Below are 15,925 nucleotides of genomic sequence, written 5' to 3' on the forward strand. Positions count from 1 at the left end.
AAAAGTTCTCATACTTCTCAATGCATCTACAATGGTCTATTTGGATGAAGTGAGGAAAGTGTAAGTAATGAAAGTATTAAAAAGGATAGGAAAAGGGAAAGGGAAGGAGAAAGAGAAGGAAAAGAAAGGTTATAATAAAAAAAAATCTCATATTTAAAAAAAAATTAATTAATAAAAGATAAAAAGATGTAATATATATTATTTATATATAAAAAAATAAAAAAAATAATAAAATATATAAATAAAAATATTCATAAATTTCATTTCTAATTTTTTATCTGTTCTTATATCCCTAATATAGAGTATAAAAACAATAAAATTTAAAAAATAAAAAAATAATATTTATTCGTACTTATTCTTACCTTCTATTCATTCCTCTTTTTCCAAATAAAATAAAATGATTACTTACTTTCTCGTTATATCCGTCTGCCCCTCCCTCAGCATCGTCCAAACAGACCCTACAAGATTCACACGCCTATTTTTCTACTTGGCTTCTTTCTGTCTCATCTCTTCACTGAAGCAAGGCTTCATAAATCAATTCGCAATCTGTTAAGTAGATCAATACAGGTACAAACCATCGCCATGGCTGATACACTCGCTTCCTTGAGGTCTTTTATGGCTTCTCACTCTCCCCCTCTCGATGCCTTGGTTGTTCCCTCTGAAGATTATCATCAGGTTCTCCCTATTTCTTTCTGCTCTTCAATTTAATAATCTCGGTATTCGGTGTTTGGATCACTAATCATGTTTATGATTTCATTTCCTTGACGTTTTTCGCAGGCTTCAATTGCTAATTATTATTGAATTTTGATTATTTTGGTTTAGTTATTGTGCATTGCAATTCTAATTTTATATATATGTTCCTCTTTTGTGGCAGAGCGAGTACGTTTCTGCGCGGGACAAGCGTCGCGAATTTGTTTCTGGGTTCACTGGAAGCGCAGGTTAGTTCATTGTTTTAGCTTAACATTTCTTGTTCTGTTAACTGAATTACCTTGATTGGCGTATAATTATTGTTTGAGACGGCACCCCAAGTATTTGATGGATGATAACTATACATCTTGTTGGGTAGTGACAAGTTCTTAGTTTACAGTAATTTCAATATGAATAATGAAAAATACGGGATTGCCATTGTCTCATCACTTCTTCATGTCCATACATGATGCATGGATATTTAGACCAAGCATACGAATGTGAATTATGAACATTGTCTTATTTTATAATTCAGATTCTATGTATTATCAATAGATGTAGTATTTATTGCCTTTGAGTATGTTGTTTGAATTTCATTCAGGTTTAGCGCTTATTACTATGAATGAAGCACGGCTGTGGACAGATGGACGATATTTCTTGCAGGCAACACAACAACTTAGTGATCAGTGGACACTCATGCGTATAGGAGAGGACCCTGCAGTGGATACATGGATGGCTGATGTGAGTTACCTTCTATTTGTTGCCAGGGTGAAGGGCCTGTTTCTGTGTTGTAGAATGCCTAAAAAATAATTGAATAATTTTCTAAAGAATAAGTTTGCAATTTCTGGAATTTATACAAATAAAGCACACCTCTTTTTCCCTTCTTGCAATATATACAAATAATTTTCTTTCTTGTTTCCTGTGGATTGATGAGCGTAATTATCTAACTGCAGAATGTTGAAACCAAATTTTAATTACATAGGGCTTGTGTCTTGAATTTTGGTTTTGTTCTGGCCTTTCTGTTTATGCATTTGGTTTCCTTTGCATATTCTTTTAGTTTGATTAATTCTTAGTTTTACTTCTAAGTTCCTATCTCTAGATCATATAATTTCATGAGTTAATCTTAAATGATGCCTGTTAATAGTTACTGTAGGGAGATTATACTGATTGTATTAGTTTTTATGCTTCTATTGGTTTACTTGTTCTCACATAGTTATTTAATTAATTTTTTACTATGTCCATTAGAAGTTCCTATCTATAGATCATATAATTTCATGAGTTAATCTTAAGTGATGCCTGTTAATAGTTACTGTAGGGAGATTATACTGATTGTATTAGTTTTTGTGCTTTTATTGGTTTAGTTGTTCTCACATAGTTATTTAATTAATTTTTTACTATGTCCATTAGAAGTTTCTTGTGGTATGAAGCAGATTTGAGTTTTTATTTTGTTAGAATCTACCTGCATATGCGGCTGTTGGTATTGATCCATGGTGCATATCAGTAGACACCGCACAAAAATGGGAGTGTGCTTTTGCTGAAAAGCAGCAGAAGCTGATTCAAACTACAACCAATCTGGTAGATGAGGTCTGGAAAAGTCGACCCCCAGTAGAAACAAATCCTGTAATTGTCCATCCATTGGAATATACAGGTCGTACTGTTGCAGACAAGTTGAAGGATCTGAGAGAAAAATTAAAAAATGAGAAAGCTTATGGTATAATTATTACAACACTTGATGAGGTGAATTTATGCTGTACTTGGCTGTTTTGCATCTTTTTTTTAAAAAAAAAATCTTGACTTTGTTTATTGATATTTCAGTATATTTTCTTATATTCAGGTTGCTTGGTTGTGTAATATTCGTGGAAATGATGTATCCTACTGTCCAGTTGTCCATGCATTTGCTATTGTAACATCCAACTCAGCTTTCCTTTATGTGGACAAAAGGAAGGTCTCTTCTGAGGTAAATTTTGTAATATTTGTTATTCTAGATATGTTCTTACACTATTCACGTGTTTTTCTAGAACTTATTTTTCCTAATATTTGTATTTCCAATTTCCAAGTTTTATTTTTCATTATCTTTTGTTAATCCTCAGTGCATTTGTCCTATTAAGTGTCGATACTGTATCTGGTCTATCATATCCAGTAGTATATTTATGTAACAGATGTATGCTTCCATTTTCAAAATTATAAATGTGAACAGGTAAATCTGGATTAACACTTTGAATTGTTTGTTATAATTAGTTCACATTTGCAGGTAAACTCTTATATCAAGGAGAATGGAATTGAACTTCGGGAGTACACTGCAGTGAGCTCAGATGTGCTATTGCTTGCATCTAATCAGCTTGACTCAACATCTGCAGTCGAAGGAAATCATGCTGAAGTTACAAATGGCATAAACATCAATTCTAGTGAGATTGACATTGTGGGAAATGGTATAGCTGAATCAAAAAGCAATAAAGCTGACCTTATATGGGTTGACCCTGGTTCATGCTGCTATGCTTTATATTCAAAGTTGAATTCTGAGAAAGTGCTACTTAAGCAATCACCTCTTGCCCTTGCAAAAGCTTTAAAGGTACCGTATCTACTGTCTATCCAAACAAAGGTCTCTAAAGTCATTAATAAGTTGATACAAAGTGATTTAATAAGTTATTCAATCAGACATCCATCCGCTGCAATATAGTGCTAAGTTATTTATGGTAATTTTGAAATCTAGTACTGAAATCTGGTATCATTTTTCTGTGTATTCTCCCTTTCAGTGGTTCTTTTTTTTTTTTTTTTTAATTCATTTTAACTTTCCTCTGTTTAAAACAGATATAAGCCATGCTTTTGTTTTGCATATTATAATCTGAATATTAATAAGAAATATATGAGCTTCTATACTCTTAATCATCATAGAGAACTCTTAATCCTTGTTAAATAAAGAACTGGCATGTGCGCTGGCTTCAAAAAGTTTGTATTGCTCTGTTGCTAAAAATTTTTAAAAGGCCTTTCGATGAATCTAATAGAGTGTGAAACAATGTCAAAAGAGAAGCATGGTACAATAAGGTTTAAATATGCAATATCTATTGTGATGTTGCACTGTTGGGGCATTGGGGCTTTTTTCCAAAAGATTGTCTTTCTGAAAACAAAATACCAAAAGGGGGTTACATTATTTACCAAAAGGGGGTGAGCTTGGCTGATATGGAGGAGAGAGGGAGATAGGCTCTAGTTATGGTAGTGTCCAACAAGTGAAAAATGATAAAAAAAAAAAAAATCATTGAATAGTAAAAAAACAATAAACAAGTGGCATTCTCTAGTAATAGTAGCATTAGCTACTTATGGCCTGTGGCATTAACATGCTCAGGGGTGTCATGAGGTGGATGCTATTAATGACAGCATCTAGCTGTAGTGCGAGGGGACGGACTTTGTCGGATAATATTATATAAAATTAAAACCCATATCCCAGCAATGTCCCCAAACCCCACAGCTGAAATTCCATCCTAGCAGTAGAGGTAAGTTTAATTTTTTTTTTCTAATTTTTCATAAAATAGTTACTTTTTTTGTCGGATAATATTGTATAAAATATATTATTAGATAAATATATATATTTCGCCATAAATTGTAATATATTAAATTGTAATATATTATAAACTAAAAATAATTAGTTGAAAGTTTATAAAATTTTACTTTGTACATGTAAATAAGGTAATAAAATATTTAAAAGTAAAAAAGATAAAAATATATTATTAAGTAAATAAGGTTAGTAAATGTGTAGAATTTTAATTTATTTATATTTCTTGGATACTTAATTTTTTTTGTTATATTGATGTGAACCATTAAAAATTTAATTATAGTTAGTAGTATAGTTTTGAAGCATGTAAAAAATGTTACATGGTATTTAGGAGAATAAATTTTATGCATTATAAAATTTTGTGTGTATACACACACACACGCACACACACACTAAAAATTAAAATTATATGTTCCATAAATTGTCCTAATTTAACATTTTCACAATAATTTTGTCATAATATAACATTTTAATAATTGACAAAAATGTCATAAAAAATTATACTTAAAAATTTTGATAATATTTAATATTGACAGAAAAAATTTATGTACTTATAAATTTATTATGAGTAATATTACAAGTTACAAATTTTCATTCATAATAATATTACAAATTAATTTTTTTTTTTCAAAATGCCTGATGCTACCATGAGTATGTCCAACACTGGGTGCTATCATGAGTAGCCTCCAACATGGGACGCATTCCAAAGTTGCAAGTGGGGAGCTAGACGCTACCCATGCAAGTGACTTGCTCTTGTTTTATTCCTTTTTTGACTATTCAATAATTGTGTTATTTTTTTTTGTATTTTTCACTTGTTGGATGCTATTATAACTAGCATCTGCTTCCCTCTCTCCTTCAACTCAGCCAAGTTCACCCTTCTTTAGTAAATATTTGTAATATAACCCCCTTTTGGTGTTTTGTTTTTTGAAAGACAATTTTTTTTTTGGAAAAAAAGCGCATTGGCTAGTGTTACAAACACCTAAAACAAGTATTTATTGGAAAGAAGTTATATAGTTATAATTAATGTGCTATTTTATTAAACACAAAAATTTAACAACAGCCTGTTAATTGTGGCAAGCATACTCAGTCTTGTTTATAAACAAATGGGCAATAGTGCAATAAAAAAATAAAAAAAAACTAAAAGATTGTGTTGAGCCATAGAAAAAGAAAATAGACAAATAAGAAAAGAAGAAAAAAAAATGACAAACACGAGCATGCTTCTCTTATCTCTCTCACAGCCTATTTCTTCCTTTCTTACACACGCAGAATTACTGTGTCTCTGCCCCCGTCTTCTTTGAGGGGAAAAATAACAAACTGAAATAGTAATAACCATTATTTGAAACCTTGGGCACAGAGAAAATTTAGCTGTTTCTGCAACTCCTTATTTGAGGAAAGATGAGTTCTAGTAAAATAGATTAATTGTGCCTGGTATAATTGAGAATTTTGTAGTTTTCTTATTCTTAGCTTATTAGAGTTTCTAGCAGAAATTTGATTATGCTTCCCTTGTGACCAACAAACACACACATCAAGAGGGTTTTTTTTAATCCCTTATTGGATTGGGGAGGGTGGAGCAAAGGAAATGGTTTTTATGTTGCTCTTTTTCACTTAGCAAACGCATATGGGTTCTTGGCTTTTGAATCCTAGCCTATCTTCTTAATAGTTGAGTTATGCAATAATTGGAAAATAGTGCCTCTGTTTCATTTTTACTCATTCATGGCAGAATGTAACTGCTTTTTCTCATTGACTATTTTAGAACCCTGTTGAGTTGGATGGCTTAAAAAAGGCACACATTCGTGATGGTGCAGCTGTTGTGCAATATCTTTTCTGGTTGGATAAGCAGGTACACTCATATCCAGTTTCTCAAAATTTTGTATGTTTTCTTAACAATTACTGCTGCTTTTATAGTTTTCTCTAATTATTGTTCTTAAAACTCATCTTTTCAATTGAAATTTTTACCAGCCTATGCAACAAAACCTACATTTTTCAAACTTGATTGGGACGCTTGTTTGTATGTGCAGATGCAGGAGATTTATGGGGCTTCTGGTTACTTCTTGGAGTTGGAGAGTGCAAACAAGAAAAAGGATTCGTAGGTGTTTCTTGTCATATTTTGAACTTATGGCCATTGTTTAAATTTGTAATTGTTATTTGATAACTGTTGTATTGGAAATTTTGCACCAGAAATCTGGATATAATATGATGATTCTATGAAGTAGGTTATATTAGATATATTGTGTTTAGTGTCGCAGTAATATTTATATTTAAGTTACATGAGTTCAGTTGTTGAGGTAAGAAGTATGACAAAATGACATGGTGAGAGCTATCTCGTTGTATATTATATCAAATACTCTAGCAAATAAGCAATGTTATTATAGACAGAAGCTTCATTGCAAGCAGTTCAATTTTCTATATTTTTTTTTTGTCTTGTTTAGAATATTGCTATTGGGAAGTTGAAAGGAATCCCACCAACTAAATTATGGAACCTTTGATCAAAAGCCTTTGTCCTTTGCTATTGTTTGTGCTTATTGGAAATAGTACTGTTTGGCCGCTTTTATTTCATCCGTTATGCATGATAAGATCAAATTTTGTACCAAGAATGATGCAACTAAAATTTACTGAGCTGATGCCTGAAGATTTTCCTTTCAAAAAAAGTGTTTGCTTAATATTATATGCCAAGGAAAAGCAGTTGTAAGCCACTCTATTGCTTTATTATTCACATTATGCAAACTGCTAGATTGCAATCCCATTAATACGTCTACTACTTTTCTGATCAGATTAAAGCTTGACATGCAACGGATCCTTTTTTTTTTTTATCGGAATGTGCTGTGACAGGGAAACTAGAAAACTGACAGAGGTGACTGTAAGTGATAAGCTGGAAGGCTTTCGAGCATCAAAAGAGGTATTTTAAATGGCATAGCACTAGACAAAAAAAAAAAAATCTTCTTGTTATTGAAAGAGACAGATAAAGAAGCATCATATTAGGATACAAGTTGTTTGACATGATAATATTCCTTTCTTATTTGTTTTAATCACAGTTTTTTAGAGGCTTAAGTTTCCCTACAATTTCATCAGTTGGTCCAAATGCTGCTATCATCCATTATTCTCCAAAGGCTGAGACTTGTGCTGAGCTTGATCCAAATAGCATCTATCTATTTGATTCAGGAGCTCAGGTTTGTCACATGTAAATAATTTGGCTTATGACAATCGGGCCAAATTGACTAATTAAGTGTCATTCATTCAAAATGCCATTTGCTTAATGATGTTTTATTTTCTAATCAAAACTGTTGCTGGCGTGGATGAAGTATCTGGATGGAACAACTGACATAACTCGCACAGTCCATTTTGGAAAGCCATCAGCACACGAGAAAGCATGCTATACTGCGGTATTGCTTCCTATGGGCATATGTTTTGTTCAGAAATTGAGTTGTTATATCTTTGATACTAAGTTTCTGTAATAAAATCTCTGTTAACACTTTTGTTGATGCGTTTTCCCTCTTGTTTTTATTATACATGAAGGGAATTAATACGCTTGTCTTCCATTGCCTTTAAAATTTATGACATTGATTTTATTGTTGTTGCTAATATTATTATTTGTTTAGATATTAATATAAGTTGGTCTCGTGTAGGTTCTCAAGGGTCACATTGCCCTCGGTAATGCCCGGTTTCCTAATGGGACTAATGGTATTGGAACTTTTCCTGCTTTAATTGCTTCTTAGTTTCATGTAAAAATGAATGAACTGTTTTAGTTTCAAGTGTAGCTGGTTATGTGTAAGTTCTGCTTGCATCAGTTTTCATTGATCTTTTTTCACAGGTCATGCCCTTGACATCCTTGCTCGAATCCCTTTATGGAAGGATGGTCTTGATTATAGGCATGGTACTGGCCATGGAATTGGGTCTTATCTGAATGTTCATGAAGGTTAGTTATAAAATGCAACTGCAAGCGTTTTGCTAATATTTCAATATGATAAATAAGCTCATTAGCGTATTTTTCATTAAACTATCTGGAGCAGGACCCCATTTAATTAGTTTCAGGCCACAGGCTCGAAATGTCCCTCTACAAGCTTCCATGACTGTAACAGATGGTTAGTATCATAGTCTTTGTTAGACTTCATTATGGTTCTGGAACAAAATTATTAGTTGGACACAACAAAATATTTATATTCCGGATCCTGGGTTGAGCTAATTGAATTATTTTTTCTGTATTTGTTTGTTTAAATGGGTGACCAATCGGGGTTCTGATCCCTATTAATCTAGATAGGAACATTCATTCATGCTTAAGAAGATTGCATTAAAATTTTTTACTTTACCTCAGTTTATGGCTTATGTCAATAGTTGTGATGCTTTGGTTACTCAAATTTCTGTTCACGCTTGATTATTCCAAGTTCTCAAGTTTAGAATTAGTCGATAACACCCCATATGCAGGGAGTATATGACCTTCAGTTATTAAATTAATCTAGAAATTTGATTATCTCAATCCTGAAACACTAACTGATGCTTAATTGTGATTCTGATAGATATGTGCATTTTCCAATTCTCTATTCAAGAACCACAAATATATTTATGCCAGAATTGTGAAGAATTTAATTATGTTGGTATTGCAATTCTCAGAACCTGGATACTATGAAGATGGGAACTTTGGTATAAGATTGGAGAATGTGCTTATTGTTAAGGAAGGAAATACAAAATTCAACTTTGGTGACAAGGGCTACTTATCATTTGAGCACATAACATGGGTAAGCACATGTGCATTTATCTAAATCTTCCCAATTTAAATGTGCTGTTTATCTTTCTTGCTTTATGCTGTGTTTGTGCTTCAATTCTTTTCATGTTCTCTGGTTCTCCATTCTGATTATTTGTTTCTTTAAGGAAGACTTCTGATATGATTCCAGCAAGAAAGAATTCAAAAGTTGATTTGGCTGAATAAAAATAGTCAATTGCAAAACCAGAGGAATCATTCGAGTAAAAGAACAACACAATTTTAGAGCTAGCCACTACTTAGCTGAGTCAAACTAGTGGTTACACATATTTTGAGGGATTTTAATGGATAAAAGGTCAATTTGCTCCCTGATCTTGGCAGCCATGTGCCATCAAAAACCCAAAACGCAAAAGTTGGGTCAATTTGCTCCAAATTCTGGTATTTACACAACACGCATTGCAAAACAATTAAAAAAAATATTTTAGCATTTTACAATTTGCTATCTAAAGTTTATGAAAAATCTACAAATTCCTCTCTCTCACGGTTTCTCTATTTTTTCTCCATTACCCATCCCATCAAAACTGAAGACAAAACTCACTTGAAAATTAAAATAAAAAAATACTATTAATTTATTTTTGTCTCTATCAATATCATCTTGAAATTAAAAATCAAATGTTCAATAAATGCACCAAATATTCAATAATTCCGACAATGAAAACATTTTTCTAAAAATATTCTTTTAATGTGTTTTCTAATTCTTCAAAAAAAAAAAATGTAACGACTTCTTGTTACTTCTGTAAGATTTTAAAATCTAAATAGTAATTTTACCTAAGGCTAATAATATAATTTACCATTCAAAATTTTGGCTCATGCGCTTTTGGTACATGTACAATTTGGGGCAGATTGACCCATTTTGCTAATTTAGGGTAACATTTTGGGTTTGATTGCACTTTGCTACCAAGATAAGGGGAGCAAAGTGACCTTTTATCCAAAAAATTGTTGGTCCAGGTTAGAATGGTCCGTAAACATTATCAAGCATGGTCCGTAAACATTATCAAGCAACGTAATTTAATGAGTGGCTTGGGCTTCCAACATTTTGATCCTGTGCAAGGAAACCCCCGGACAATCAACCATCTGGCAACACTTGTTTGTATGTAAAATTTCTTCAAATGTTTATGAATCTGATTGTCCAGCTTTGAATACGTCAAAAAGTTCTTGATAATCACTATGTTCCTTTAGCTTAGGTGTTTTGATAAATTGAACAAAAGGTCAATTAAATACAAAGGTTGGATCAGTTAGACTTTGAAATTGGCAAATTGAGCCATTTTGCCCCAGTTTTTCAGCATGTGCGATACACACACCATAGGAAGGACTAACATGACATTTTGACATTTTTACAATTTGAACATTTTAAAATTTGCTCTAGTCTTTCCTCCTTACTGCCTCCATCTATTTGCTTTCCCTTCCAAAAAAACCACAACGGTAGAAAATAAAATTTAATTGAAAATTAAAATATTTTTGTCTCTCACAAACTCACCTCAAAATTAAAAATCATAATCAACAAATCTAACAGGTATTCACCAATCCCAACAACAAAAATATTTTATTTAAAAAAATGTTTAAAAATATAAGCATTTACTTATTAAATACTAATTTATCTAAGGGTTATAATTTTGGCCCTCACAGGCTCACTATACATTTTGGAGTAAATTGGCTCAATTTGTCAATTTTATGGTCTACTTGATCTAACTTTTACACTTTGTGTTTAATTGAACCTTACTGGCAATATGAGGTGACAAACTAAACCTTATTCCTTTATCAATTAATGCAGAACTACTATCCTCAGAACTAAAGCAATGCTTGTTATGAATGCTTGTACAAAGTGATTGCTTGTGAAATATTATATTTGGTGCTTCTCTCTCCGCACGCACAATGTACCCTTAAGGTCCTCATAATTAATCGCCTATCACTTTGATGTAATTTTTGAACATATAACCTTTATTTATTATTATTATTATTTCAAAGTATAACCTTTGGCTTTCCACACACACTACCGTTTATGTTTTCTGAAAAATAATACAATTTTTCTAGGTAGTCTTTACATATTAACATTTGGTTATATGATGATGTCTAGGCACCATACCAGAGAAAGTTAATTGATGTGAGCCTGCTAATCCCCGATGAGATTGATTGGCTGAACAACTATCATTCAAAATGTAGGGACATTCTGGCCCCGTATTTGGATGATTCTGAGAAGGCTTGGCTGAAGGAAGCTACTGAACTGATAGGCGCATGACATGTTTTCTTATCGGGGCTTTGCTCCTTCTCTGTGTAAAAGGAAAAATAAAGAGAAAACTGGTTACTTCAGTTTGTTATTTGCACATTGAACTTCATGTGGACATTACTACGTTAGTTTTACAATTGCCATTTATTGTATCTATGAATTAAGTATCAAAACAAACGCCTGAGTTCTTCAAGTTGTTCATTATATTTATTTCACATGTTCTGATCTACTTGCAATTAGTTGCAGATCAGTCTGCATTCTGCTTAGTTTGCAACGTATTTATTCATTACCGTAGGAATGCAACAGCCCAGTTGCAGCAGCTGCTAGGAAATTGAAAGAGACTATAGAACGGAAGGCATCGTTCTTCTTATTGGGTTCTTTCTTTTTTTTTTTTTTTGGTGTTGTAGGATCGTACTCATGGATTCGAATTTTAATGCACCTTGAGCCTTTCTTTTCAGGTACCTCTAGCTATCTAGCAGTCATTTGCCACATAAGAAAGTTAATTATAGGAGGAACAACACTTGCTGAAAGCTTCCTCAGCACTTAATTTTAGTTTCTGCGCTCTAGCCCTTTTCGCATCTCCTTTGTCTTTCATTATTTGTCTCTCACCATTCTCTATCTTCTCCCTGCCCGCAACTTTTGTTGATGGCATCGCCTTCGACTGAAATAGCTACCCCTCTATCCTATGTCAACAGTGTGGCGTTCATTCTCTGCTCTGCACATAGTGGCCAAGCAATCATTGGCACCCCATTTACTATACTCTCCAGGGTTGAGTTCTAACTGCAGTATGACAAAGAGTCCAACCACTGAAAGTGAAGGATGGTGTTGTTGCAGAGCCACAGCCTTGTTGGGGAAACACCACCATTTGATGCAGTATACTGTAGTAATAATTAATAAAATGACATAAAAATTTTAACGTTGTTCACTTTAAATTTTGAGCTACGTCAAAGGGTCAAACTTACTAAAAACTCGCAGAAAAACTCTCAAAATTTCTTCAAAACTACTAAGTTTTGGATTCACTTCAAGAATTTGAACGCAGAAGAGGAATGAAATAGACAAAGGAATACATATTCATTTTGGATTCATTGCCCAAACTGTGCCACCGTTTTTCTTCAAACGTGACCTTTTTATGAGAACTCTCATGTGGGGCGCCCTCCATGTTGGAAGAACCTACACTCAATAATTTTTCACACCTTACCCCTCCGTAAAGCATAATATGATCCCGTAGTACACCTAATGAATTATCGAACTTCGCCTATCGGTAACTCATTAAATATACTACAAGAGATTTTAAAATAAATTTCTATTCATTTCTAAAGTGGTGGGTAATTTTGAACAGGTATTAAAAACCTTTAATTGATACTAAGTCATAAATTAAATTATTATTTATGATTAACTTTTCGCAAATTTTTCAGAAATTTAGGCAGAGTACCGGCTATAATTTGAGAAAACAGTTATTCAAAACCTGTGACAAACACTCCCAATATTGAATTTAACCACAACTCCAGTAATTTCCATATCATCCCACAAGTCAATACCATCAAACTCAAGTTGAATTAAATCAAACACTGAGATATCTCATTTCATTCTCTTAAATTTAATTATAAAGAAATTAATTCATCTTTTACAAACCTTGAAAAGAAATTTAAATATTACATTCAGTGAGGTAATAAAATTAAGTTTCAAAAATATATGGGTAAATAAAATTGCAGATTTACATTACAATAATTTATATTTGATTACATTCCAAAATAATATTATAAAAGAGTTTATACAACTGCTCGAATGAAAGTACACACATATAATTATATGATTACATCAAAACCTAATATACAAAGATATATCTATGTTTTACCCGAAAATAGTCCCAATTCATCTTCAAGTGGTCTCACTTAGCTGCTCAATATTTTCTTTCACCTGCGATAGCATACAAAGCTATCGCTGAACGGTGAACTTAGTGGTGCACAAACTAATAATTTAAAACTTAATACAAGTTATGCTTTGCCAAACCATAACAAATAAAAATTTGAACATTTCTAAATTCTTCAAAATTCATTACACCCAAAAACCAATATTTGCAATCATGCAAATTATTCATTTGAATAACCTTTTGATCAAATAGTAACAATTTATCTACAATTCTTTTAAATCATAAAACAATATAATATTTTTCAATCACTGAAAAATATTTATTTCGATCACAATTTATTAAATTATCATAATTTAAAGGATGTTGAAAATATTCACACAGCTTAGAGCATGACACTAAAACAATGTCGGGTTGTACACGATGACAAAGCCAATTCTCCCAATAACCAAAGGCTAAAGGGGTATACACAGGCTAGCTAGCAAAGATGAGCACTCATTCAATTCTTCCTTAACTGGCACACACCTCAACACTTCAGTCAGAGAGGGAATTCAATTCATCCCATTAGACAAGCTAATGAGGAATTCGATCACATTGCCATGCCAACTGTGGTTTCAAATCATATTCAAAATAATTTCTATTAACAAAAAGTATTCACAAATCATTAAACATATTTAATCATTGTAAATTCATGCACAATATTGATAATACCTCAAATGTACAATTCACAATTTGTAATTCTCAAATCATGTAATAAATCCTTAAATGCATAGGAGAAAACATAATTAAATCATATAAAGTCATTCAATAAATTAAAGTTCTTGTACACAAGAGAAAAATACAATTATTAAGTTCATTCAAAATCCATTATAAATTTAAAACATAAAAATAAGCTATTTGTGCACAAACCTCTTATCTAGGTTTGTCTTGGCTCAATTCTTCCTCCTTCCTTGGAGGCTTCTTTCCTACTGAAATACATAATTAAAGTATTTCAATATCTATTCAATTTATTTATAACTAATAAATTCAATAATTAAATTTTGTATATTTAATTTATCCACTAAGATTTATAACTTTTGGATTCTTTGTAATTGTTGTATTTGTGGTTACCATTCACTTCACTATTCAAGTCAAAATATTGACTTTTTCATACTTAAGGGGTATACTAGTTCTAATTACACCCACATACCACATTTTGAGTCTTAATTTTATTGGCATTAATTGCCAATTGAAATTTCAAACTCCCTAAGTGACATTTCAAAATTTTAGTTTTGGTTACCCAAGTTTACTATTCTATTGACCATATCTACAGTGAAAATTTGGCAATCTTGTCCTCATCAAAGTTGTTTCTCAGTGTCCTAGCTTTAATTTCATTTTTGAATCACTTCATTTGGAGTTTTGTAGCTCAAATTATGGCCATTTAACCATAACTGGCCAGATTGACAAAGTCCAGATTTCTGGGCAATTTTTAGGTTCTGGCAGATTTGATGACCCAAATTTGGGTAGCAATTTGACTTAGTTATGGTTAGAATTTATTATTTTATTCTTCATGAAAGTTGTAGTAATATGTCATAGCTTTCCAATGGTATAAAAATCAGGTCATTTGGACCTTTCTACACCAAGTTATGACCATTTGAACAAGTACTGTTCATATGGTCAATTTTGTACAGGGGCAGAGTACCTAATCATGATTGAATCAATTTTTAGACCAACTTGTGGTCAGTTTTAGGGCAGGTTTCTACATGAAAATTGTTGCTTTAGGTCTTAATTTTCATCTTCAATTGGCCTCACACCAATTGGGGTAACAGAATTCCAGTTATACTCATTTGAATGGGCAAGGGTCAAGCTGCCAGCATTGACCCCTTACACATTCACCATTCCATTCCAATTCTAACCATTCAAACACACTCTATTTCACACCAATTTACCATTTTAAGTCTCAACTAGGTCAAATTGCATAAATTCCCAAAATCCCTAATTTTTCCCCCAAATTTTTAATCGCCATAAACCCTAATTTCTCTATTAGCACAATTCACACCAAATTCACTTCATTAATCAAGTCTTCCACCTCATACACCACCATAAAACAAGTTTAATTCAATTTAACTCATCAAACCCTAATTCCATTAAGTTGACCGAATGTCCTACAACATGGTTCATGCAAGATTTTTCACTTTTCCAAGTATTTTTCCCTTGTGTTATGGAAAGTCAATCATTATATTATTTCTGTTATGTATTCTGTATTCCTATTTAGGATTTCTTATTTAGGATTTCTTCCTAATTAGTATAACACAATTATAGGAATCAATTGTATATAAATACCCATGTACAGATTAATTGAAATATATGAGAATCATCTCTTTCTATATGGTATCAGAGCAGATCATCTATCTAGGGTGATTATTTGTTCTCACCACCCACCAGAGAGACCTTGGCTTCGACCGATCAACATTGCCCGTCGCCTCAATCCCCTCATTCCACCACCGTGTCTTTGTTCGATCCAAGACACCATTAAAGGACTTCGAGGTTTGGCTCTCGGATCCTATTTGGTATTTGCTTGATTTGTGATTTTGGATTATTTTGTTGTCACAAGACTTTGGATTAGCGTTTGGTTAGTTTTCTTTGTCTCAACAAATGGCACAATAAGAATGTTATTTCGATGTGATTAGATGATGACTAAGATCACGGAACACAAACTTAATGGTTCGAATTATCCGGAGTGGAGTAAGATTAGGGTCTATTTGCGTAGCATTGATAAGGATGATCACCTTACTAAAGATCCACCTCGATGATACACAACAAACTTGGCTAAGGGAGGATGCTCGGTTGTTTTTGCGGCTTGAACTC

The 15,925-nt window shown here is 32.5% G+C and overlaps 1 protein-coding gene across 3 annotated transcripts; it reads left to right on the top strand.

The window, feature by feature from the left end:
* The first annotated feature begins 413 nt into the window (after nt 1–413).
* LOC110640099 (aminopeptidase P1) lies at nt 414–11,404 on the top strand. 3 transcript variants are annotated; one of them, XM_058150151.1, is made up of 16 exons: nt 414–675; nt 875–938; nt 1,289–1,428; nt 2,140–2,424; nt 2,522–2,644; nt 2,939–3,256; nt 5,988–6,074; nt 6,253–6,320; nt 7,064–7,130; nt 7,267–7,401; nt 7,534–7,614; nt 7,858–7,912; nt 8,043–8,147; nt 8,242–8,313; nt 8,840–8,964; nt 11,148–11,404. In XM_058150151.1, exons 1-16 carry the CDS (start codon nt 583–585, stop codon nt 11,172–11,174), a joined length of 1,845 nt encoding a protein of 614 aa, XP_058006134.1. In that variant the 5' UTR covers nt 414–582; the 3' UTR covers nt 11,175–11,404. The 3 variants fall into 3 exon arrangements, with proteins under 3 accessions (XP_058006134.1, XP_021646973.1, XP_021646971.1); XM_021791279.2 differs by having other exon boundaries at nt 415–675; nt 11,062–11,404; XM_021791281.2 differs by lacking the exon at nt 8,242–8,313 and having other exon boundaries at nt 11,062–11,404.
* The last annotated feature ends 4,521 nt before the right edge of the window (nt 11,405–15,925 follow it).

This window comes from Hevea brasiliensis, chromosome 7, assembly GCF_030052815.1.
Source record: "Hevea brasiliensis isolate MT/VB/25A 57/8 chromosome 7, ASM3005281v1, whole genome shotgun sequence".
NCBI classification, from domain to species: domain Eukaryota; kingdom Viridiplantae; phylum Streptophyta; class Magnoliopsida; order Malpighiales; family Euphorbiaceae; genus Hevea; species Hevea brasiliensis.

Excerpts from the sequence above, each read along its gene's own strand:
- LOC110640099 (XM_021791279.2), top strand. The coding sequence starts at position 583 with ATGGCTGATACACTCGCTTCCTTGAGGTCTTTTATGGCTTCTCACTCT. Across the intron at positions 7,913-8,042 it reads GTTTCCTAATGGGACTAATG|GTCATGCCCTTGACATCCTT; the intron begins GTATTGGAACTT and ends CTTTTTTCACAG. Across the intron at positions 8,965-11,061 it reads CATTTGAGCACATAACATGG|GCACCATACCAGAGAAAGTT; the intron begins GTAAGCACATGT and ends GATGATGTCTAG.